Source organism: Scylla paramamosain, chromosome 35, assembly GCF_035594125.1.
Source record: "Scylla paramamosain isolate STU-SP2022 chromosome 35, ASM3559412v1, whole genome shotgun sequence".
Classification (NCBI taxonomy): domain Eukaryota; kingdom Metazoa; phylum Arthropoda; class Malacostraca; order Decapoda; family Portunidae; genus Scylla; species Scylla paramamosain.
Genome location: NC_087185.1, coordinates 12,369,164 through 12,379,163, shown reverse-complemented (window position 1 = coordinate 12,379,163; position 10,000 = coordinate 12,369,164). Strand labels below are relative to the sequence as shown.

Below are 10,000 nucleotides of genomic sequence, written 5' to 3'. Positions count from 1 at the left end.
ATCCCCAGTATGTCATTTACTAACAATGTAAACTGCAACCTTTACATCTCATCTCTATTTAAAAAAGGTTTCTTTGAACCTAGGAGTTCTGAGTTGTCTCCGCCAGCTTTGCTCACCCTCCAGCTGCCAACTCTGTAGAAGGGCCTCATCCGTCCATGAATGAAGTACGCTTCACCTGTATGGAGAGGTTATCCTCATACTGCTCTTTTTAGACAAGGTGGAATCAAAAGCGTTTCATCTTATCAATTTTCATCTTCAAACTGATTGTCTTCAGCATCTCTCATCGCCGCAATGTTGCATTTTTTTGTTATGTTCTACCGCTATTTTCACGCTAACTACTCTTCTGATCTTACTAATTGCATGCCTCCTGCGGCTTCGCTGTACAAAAACTACTTTCTTTCATCCCTGTTCTGTCCACCTCTCTAATGCAATAGTTAAGCAGTATTCTCATCATTCATCCCTTGCTCCTATAAATTCTGGAACTCGTTGCAAGTTTTTGTATTTCCCCCTTCTTATTACTTCAACTTTTCCAAAAGGAAGGTTACAAGACATCCTCCAATATTTGATTTTTTCTGTTTAGTTTCTCTTGTGGGAACTGGTTCTTGAGTGGGGCTTTTTTTTTTTATTGCCCTTGGCCAGTGGCCCTCTTACATAATAATAATAATAATAATAATAATAATAATAATAATAATTAATAATAATGTTCTATGCCTCGTTTTTTTGTTTCAAATAGAGATGCATGCAATAAACATTGTAAATTTTTAGATAATATCTTAGCAGTATGTAGAAAACAATTTTTTTTTTTTGCTTGTATTAAAACAAAAATAGCGAATAATATAGGTACACTGCATTTCAATAAATATTTGCTTCTTGGAGTAGTTTCACTGTGTTCTATGATGCACGATCTTTTTGCGGAGATTCTTTTGAACCACTTTTTCTTTCTCCGTCTCGTTTCTTTCTATCTCTTTTTTTTTTTCTCCCGACTCCTAAACGACATAATATACCCTATACTAGAATGTAAATTATATGAATAAAGACGACTACAACATTATGTAATTTTTTATTACTGCAAGAGTATTGTGTTCAAATGATGGAAGTTGTATGCGATCGAATTACCTCTAAATCATATGTAATGAGTAAAGTTTATAAGATTCATCGCGTTCCTTTGAACTCAAAAGCGCCTATTAGATACTTAGGGAAGAAAAAAAAATCGTGCAAAATAGCAGCAAAACATTGGTGGCAGTAGCGAAATTTAGTACTATACTTAAGTATGCGGTGAGAAATTTGGTCACAAAAAATTAAGTTTATAATAAGAAAAAAAAAAAAAATAAATAAATAAATAAAAAATAAATAGTCACTGTGTTTGTGCTACGAGCAAGTGTTGTCTTCATTATTACTATCACTTCCCTATATTTTCAGGATTACCTTGATTGTACAAGGTTTTATTTGCTTGTATTCTTGTTTCCTGGTAATAGGGTTGTAGAGTTGTACATAGTGTGCTCAGGATGCTGCTGAGGGTACCAGGGAAACTCAGAAGTACAAAGGCTGCCGTGTATTATAAAGATACTGGATAGGTACAAGTGAACACTAGCTCGCCGGCGCCGAGCCAGAAGGCAAGGCAGGACACAGATTGTTGTTCAGAGCGCGGAAGCGGCGGGACAAGGCGCGTGGGAGACACCACGGAGGTATCCCGCCAAAACAAAAGGGGGACGAGAAGCGTCATTACATGAAGAAATACGTAAATGATAAATAATAACACTATTACATGATTAACTGTGTAGCCCATATCTTTTCCGATTAAAAACTTCTTTGAGATATGTTCAGAAAGTAAATCATTTTCTATTCTTTCTCTGTCATAATACCTTTCTCCCTCTTGCCTAACGAAACGAGTCCTAAATTCCAGCTATCTCTCTCTCGTCGGTTCCTCCCAAAACCCACGAGGAATGAACGGTATAAAAGATGTATATATGAACATGGTAAATGTGGGTGGTACAAGTGGACGACCTTCAATGAAAAACTGATTTTGAAGGTGGAGTGAATTGGCCATGAGAAGTACCTCAGCGGGCACTGAATCCTAAGTTCGGAAGATCAAGGAAAACTGTTTAAAGAATGCATTGGCCATGAGAAACTCGTTGGCAGGGACTGAATCTCAGTAGGAACACTCAAAGTTTGGCATAATCATTATCAAGGCTTGAATGAATTTTGAATGGCCTTGGCTGTACTTTTTACTACATAAACGTCAGATGTACTACATAAAAATACTTAACTAACTCACTGCTAAAATGAAATTACTCTTTCAGCATCTCCGAAACTTTACTCCTCTAATTTACCTCTAATACTAGTCTCCATTAACCTTCCTATCCCCTCTAATCATCAGAATCTAATCTTCCCTGACCCTGCCCTTTCGTTCATGTCAGGTGTCTCCGCCACAAGAACACCCAGTGTCATCCGATAATTCCTGGAAGCAGCGGTACCAGCCAGTGTCCTACGACCTGGAGTCTCGTTCAGGCACTAAAGACCAGTTCGTGGACATGGTGCGCCAGTGCAATGATGTTGGCGTAAGGTAAGTGGATAATGCAGCTATCTTTAATATTTATTTATTTATTTATTTATTTATTTATTTATTCTAATTTATTTTTTTACATAGAGTTAGCTACGCGACAATGCAAGGTCGTCATAATGTACAAATGCAAAAGCGCACTGTAATTTTAATATATATATATATATATATATATATATATATATATATATATATATATATATATATATATATATATATATATATATATATATATATATATATATATATATATATAGGAATATCGAACCAAAACTGGCGAGACGAGCTCGCCATTTGTGCGAGCACTTAAATTTAAATAAAAAATTAATTGGAATAACAAACAAAAACTCACTAGCTGTGCGAGCCGCTGCTCACCTATCCGCCGCATGTCCCTTCCTCACATTTTCTTTTCTTCTCCCTTCTTTCGTCTTGTCTGAAACCTCCCTCCCTGTCACATCCCCTCCCCCTTATCTGTTAGAAATAAGAGAGAAAGAAGTGATACCTCGCGGTCTCCCTCCTCCCATCATTCATTTTATGTTATCTTCTCTTCATCCTTTCTCACTCTTTTTCACTCTCATTACGTAATTCCAATTTTATTCTCAATCAGTCTCATTCTACTTAGCAATCCTTAGGATTGTTCTTACTTTCAGAGAGAGAGAGAGAGAGAGACAAGGCTCCGACTTAGGCGGGATTAAATGTATGTATACGCGTGACGCCAACAGTGAGTAAATGACGTTTATACTTGTCAAAGCAACGCGAAACTCGGGGTGATAGCGCGTGAAACTCCGGATGGTAAGAATTTAGGACTAAATGCGAAATTCGGTAGGGTACTGTGTATATTTCTTGTGTTATCTCAAATGTAATAGTGCAAATGTGCTCATTTTTATGTTTTTTTTCTTTCGAAAATTATTATTTTTCTTATATATATATATATATATATATATATATATATATATATATATATATATATATATATATATATATATATATATATATATATATATATATATATATATATATATATATATATATATATATATATATATATATATATATATATATACGAGTATATATAATACATATATAAATATAAGAAAGAATAAGGGAAAAGGCCATGACGTCGCTAAGCTCCGCCTCCTTCCTGGAATTCACGCAAAACATTGCTCAGCTACCGATAAGCTCGACACTCATCAACCTCAACATTTTCCCATTATACCTGCTTGTTCTGCCTATGTCTGCACCAGGAGGAGAGACAACGGTAAAATGTAAAGATTTTCATGGCCAATCATCAAGTGAAATGGTAGAAAACTGGGTTAGACCATGAGAGCGCCAAAAAACGCGGGCGATCATATGACGAGTTATTTCAAGAATTTAATTTCCAGTTCGTCTTCCGTAAGATCCACATGCAAGCAAATGAAATTAAAGTAATGCAAAGCTCTCTCTCTCTCTCTCTCTCTCTCTCTCTCTCTCTCTCTCTCTCTCTCTCTCTCTCTCTCTCTCTCTTTCTATACATACATACACACACACATATATATATATATATATATATATATATATATATATATATATATATATATATATATATATATATATATATATATATATATATATATATATATATATATATATAATCAGAACTGCAGTTAACACTTACTATTAACTATTAGAAGTGATAAATTATGTGATAAGTCTTGGCGCATTTGTATGTCATAAACTCCTCTGCTACAATTTATTTATTTTCTTTTTTGTCGACTGATATTTATGACTTACACAAGCAAATAGTAATCAAATTACTGGAATATATAGCTTCTTGTGGCTTCATAATCAATATTAACACGCAGTAATTTCTCAAACCCTTGAAAAATTATGCAAAAACAGTGTTGGAGGAAAGGTGTCTTTATTTATTTATTTATTTTATTTATTTATTTATTTATTTATTTTTTTTAAGTGGAACACTTGAATACCATTTTGATCCCTTTTTCTGTGGGCCCATGGTAGCCTCCCCAAAAGTCATTCCAGGGCTGCCATCACCATCCCTTAATCCATTACTGCAAATAATTTTATCGCCCAATTTAACCTAACCCAGCCCACCATATTGTAAGAATAGCAAATAGTTATTACGCATATTCTGTAGAAAAAAAAAAAAAAAAGGAGATGGATTTAATCGAATCTCATATTGGGGTGACGTCAAAGACAAAAATAAACCAATTAAAATAAGCTCGCTAGTGCATGCATGTAAATATATTGTGATGGTTGTGTTGCATTGTCTCGCTTAGATTTAAAGAAAAATATAGAGAAAATCATCTATGCAGCATGTTATATGATACTGACACTTCATCTATTCGCGTGAAAGGCTGACACCAAGAAGCTCCCATGAACTTTTTTTTTTTTGATTAACTTATTGGGTGCTGTAGCATATCCCACTGGCTGTTGTAGCGTATTAGCATAGTACGTAAATAGTTTGTGAATTTATGTCTGGGAGCTGTTCTTTGAGTGTAGAATTGGTTGAAATGTTTTGCCTGTGGTAATATTGTTTGTGATGCTTGCACCTCTATGATTGTTTCCTCTTTGTTTTAGTTACTTATCAGTCCACCTCGCATCACAATATAATGTACATCAGTGATTGAAGTCTGAACAATTTAATGTCTTCTTTCTTGCTATAATAATGCAGATAAAGCTCCACATACTGAAAACACAGCGTCATTTATAACAACATATCACTCGCAGCAATATCACGGCGGCGCCAATGCAGTAGTCAAAAATTGAAAGATAAGTGTCTTGAAACCTCCCTCTTAAAGGAATTTAAGTCATAGGAAGCTGGAAATATAGAAGCAAGCAGGGAGTTGCAATGAGTTTACCAGAGAAAGAGATGGATCATTCAGAATACTGGTTAAATCTTGCATTAGAGAGGTGGACAGCATAGAGGGGAGACATGCATGCAGTCAGCAAAATCAGAAGAGCGGTTAGCATGAAAATAGCGGTAGAATACAACTAGAGATGCAACATTGCGGCGATGAGAGAGAGGCTGAAAACAGTCAGTTAGAGGAGAAGAGTTGATGAGACGAAAAGCTTTTGATTCCACCACGTCTAGAAGAGCGGTGTGAGTGGAACCCCCCAGACATATGAAGCATACTCCATACATGGACAGATAAGACCCTTGTACAGAGTTAGCAGCTAGGAGGGTGAGAAAAACTGGCGGAGACGTCTCAGAACGCATAACTTCATAAAAGCTGTTTTGGCTAGAAATGAGATGTGAAGTTTCCAGTTCAGATTATAAGTAAAGGACAGACCGAGGATGTTCAATGAAGAAGGGGACAGTTGAGTGTTACTGAAGAAGAGGGGATAGTTGTCTGGAATGTTGTGTCGAGTTGATAGATGGGATGGAGTAATTTAATTTTTGAGGCACTGAACAATACCAAGTTTGCTCTGCCCCAATTGTAAATTTTAGAAAGATCAGAAGTCAGGCGTTCTGTAGCTTCCCTGCGTGAAATGTTTTCTGAAGTGTTGGACGTCTATGAAAAGATGTAGAAAAGTGCAGGATGGTATCATCAACATAAGAGTGGATAGGACAAGAAATTTGGCTTAGAAGGTCATAAGAAAAGAGAATAATAAGAAGAGAGTGCGTGGCAGGACGGAACCCTGAGGAACACCACTGTTAATAGATTTAGGAGAAGAACAGTGACTGTCTACCACAGCAGCAATAGAACGGTCAGAAAGGAAACTTGAGATGAAGTTACAGAGAGAAGGATAGAAGCTATAGGAGGGTAGTTTGGAAATCAAAGCTTTGTGACAGACCCTGTCAAAAGCTTTTGACATATCCAAAGCAACAGCAAAAGTTTCACCTAAAGTTTCCTCTAAAAGAGGATGACCAAGACTAAGCAAGGAAAACCAGAAGATCAATAGTAGAGCGGCCTTGATGGATTCCATACTGGCGATCAGATAGAAGGTTGTGAAGTGATAGATGTTTAAGAATCTTCCTTTACCTTAGATGGCCAAGAAATTAAAGCAATAGGACGGTAGTTTGAGAGATTAGAACTGTTAGGAACTTGTTAGGAACAAGCTGAATGTAGGCTAACTTCCAGCAGGAAGGAAAGGTAGATGTTGACAGAGTTGAAAGGGTTTGACTAGGCAAGGTGCAAGGACGGAATCACATTTTCTGAGAACAATAGGAGGGACCCCATCAGGTCCATAAGCGTTCCGAGGGTTTAGGCCAGCGAGGGCATGGAAAACATCATTGCAAAGAATTTTAATAGGCAGCATGAGGTAGTCAGAGAGTGGAGGAGGAACAAGCCCTGAATTGTCCAAGGTAGAGTTTTCAGCAAAGGTTTGAGGGAAGAGTTCAGCTTTAGAAATGGATGTGATAGCATAGCAATGGTGCCATCTGGTTGTTGAAATAAAGGAGGGAAAGAAGAAGCAAAGCTATTGGAGATATTTTTGGCTAGATGCCAGAAGTCATCAGGGGAGTTAGATCTTGAAAGATTTTGACACTTCCTGTTAATGAAGGAGTTTTTGGGTAGTTGGAGAACAGACTTGGCATGGTACCGGGCAGAAATATATAGTGCATGAGATTCTGGTGATGGAAGGCTTAAGTACCTTTTGTGCGCCATGTCTCTGTCATGTATAGCACGAGAACGAGCAGTATTAAGTCAAGGTTTGGAATGTTTAGGTCGATAAAAAGAGTGAGGAATGTACGCCTCCATGCCAGACACTTTCTGCTCTGTTATGCGCTCGGCACACAAAGACGGGTCTCTGACACGGAAGCAGTAGTCATTCCATGGAAAATAAGCAAAATACATCCTCAGGTCCCCCCAACTAGTAGAGGCAAAACGCCAGAGGCACCTTCGCTTAGGGGGATCCTGAGGAGCGATTGGAGCGATAGGACAAGATACAGGTATGAAATTGTGATCAGAGTAGCCCAACGGAAAAGAGAGGGTGACAGCATAAGCAGAAGGATTAGAGGTTAGGAAAAGGTCAAGATTGTTGGGCGTATCTCCAAGACGGTCAGGAATACGTGTAGGATGTTGCACCAATTGCTCTAGATCGTAGAGGATAGCAAAATTGAAGGCTAGTTCACCAGGATGGTCAGTGAAGGGAGAGGAAAACCAAAGCTGGTGGTGAACATTGAAGTCTCCAAGAATGGAGATCTCTGCAAAAGGGAAGAGAGTCAGAATGTGCTCCACTTTGGAAGTTAAGTAGTCATATATATATATATATATATATATATATATATATATATATATATATATATATATATATATATATATATATATATATATATATATATATATATATATATACCGGAGCTGGGCACTTCTGCAATCACTTTCGCAAACCTCAAACTCCGAATTTTTTTTTTTTGTCTGCGGATTTGCGTTTGCGACAAAATGCCCGCATATTTACGGATTTGTGTGTGCGGAAGTATTTCCGCAAACATAATCATACCTGCAAACCACGTGGTAAAGCAAGCACAAGCTTATTTTGAGTTTCCAAAATCTGCCATATCTGAACTGTAAAGTTGGCAACTAGAAGCCTTTAGCTCAGGTCTAATGTTGGCAACTTAGCGCTTTTAACGCTAAATCTAACGATTTTCATAATAATCTAGTGTTAAACATTTATGTTTCTTATTACATAACTAGCGCCCTTTATTTGTCCCGTTTAGTGTCATATTTCAGTATGTTCACCTATAATGTAGAACTTTTTTTTCCTTATGCTAGCGCCTTGCGAAATTTTTTGTTGGCAACCTTGCAGTGCTGCTTAGTGCTTAGTGCTGCTGCTTAGTCCTTCAGTCATCCACACCTGCACCCTGTCTGGTGTGTCGACTCTAGTGCTATAGTGAACGTTTCCGGTGCCTTAAGTAAGTTAACTTTTTGCATTTATGTTATCAATTTAAATATTACTGTGACTCAGTAAATGTCTTGAATTAATAATGTATTTAATGTCTTTTTCCACCGAGCAGGTGGGTAGCCAAGGCAGGGCACAACCTAGGTACCATAACAATAAAATAAAATAAAAAAAATATAATGATAATGATAAGATTAAAAGTTAATCAACACATTTATTATTTATCTATATAATAATTGATTGATCTACCGTTTTAAGTTCTTTTAACCGTGTTTTAATGCTTATATCGTAAAAAAAAAAAGAAAGATATTAAGGAATGGTTGGCGGTTTGCGGATTTCTGGTTGCGAAAAAGTAAATGTCAGGAGGTTTGCGAATTTGTGATTGTGGAAAGTAGGTTGTAGGTTTGCTGATTTGTGTTTTGCGGAAGTGATTTTTTTTTAGTTTGCGGTGCCCATTACTGATATATATATATATATATATATATATATATATATATATATATATATATATATATATATATATATATATATATATATATATATATATATATATATATATATATATACACACACATACACACACACACACACACACACACACACACACACACACACAGACATAAACACACACACACACACACATAGACATAAACACACACACACACACACACACACACACACACACACTCTCTCTCTCTCTCTCTCTCTCTCTCTCTCTCTCTCTCTCTCTCTCTCTCTCTCTCTCTCTCTCTCTCTCTCTCTCTCTCTCTCTCTCTCTCTCTCTCACAGGAAAATTGTCCTTCATGTTCACACAACAAAATTTTTAGGGGTTTTTAATAGATGACAACTTAAATTGGAGGCAACATATTGCTAATCAAACTATTACTCTATCAAAAACTATGACATAAATTCACGATCAAATCTATGTTAACTCTCATAATTTGTTACCAAAAATTATGCAGATCTTGTGGTTGTACCTGGCCATCATTCCTAGATAAATTATTCAAAATTCAAAAAACATATGCTAAGATTAATAACATTTAAGAAGAAATTTGAATTTACTGAAGGGATATTTTCCAACTTAAATTTGTTAAATTTAAACTATATTCACAGATATTTTCTTTTGTTAGATATACTTAGGTCACTGAAAAATAATAATGGAATCTTTTATATTCAGGGACATCCTCAGGCTACTAGAAGAAATTGCGGAAACTTTTTAGACCTTGACAATCACTCTTATGCTCTCCCAGCTAACACACAATCACAGAATGCATCGTTAAATATAATTATAAATAACAGACAACTTAGCTGTGACGGCTAGGATCGGTGGTGAGTTGGTGTCACAGGGCGTTCCAAGTCAGTGGCTGGTCGTGTTTCATAGCAGAGATTGCTGTTATCCAGGTTCTGTGCTTGCAAACGGTAGTGTGGCGGAGATAGGATTTGAAAGGCGGCTGGCTGGCGACTGCAACTCGAGGCAGGCAGGCTCTCTCCTCGTGGGCTTTCAGCTTGCCATGTCAAACAAGAGTTACCTAAATCCGCACACATCTACTTCCTATTTTTTTTTTTTTATATAGTAGTAACTAATATTTAGTTTGTTCT

The 10,000-nt window shown here is 36.6% G+C and overlaps 1 protein-coding gene across 1 annotated transcript in view; it reads left to right on the top strand.

Moving 5' to 3' along the window:
• The window catches only part of LOC135090459 (alpha-amylase 4N-like), a 48,272-nt gene that overhangs the window by 1,867 nt on the left and 36,405 nt on the right, over positions 1-10,000 (top strand). Inside the window, exon 2 of the mRNA XM_063987197.1 lies at positions 2,418-2,563. Coding sequence (XP_063843267.1) covers positions 2,418-2,563 — 146 coding nt within the window. The remainder of the gene's footprint in view (positions 1-2,417; positions 2,564-10,000) is intronic.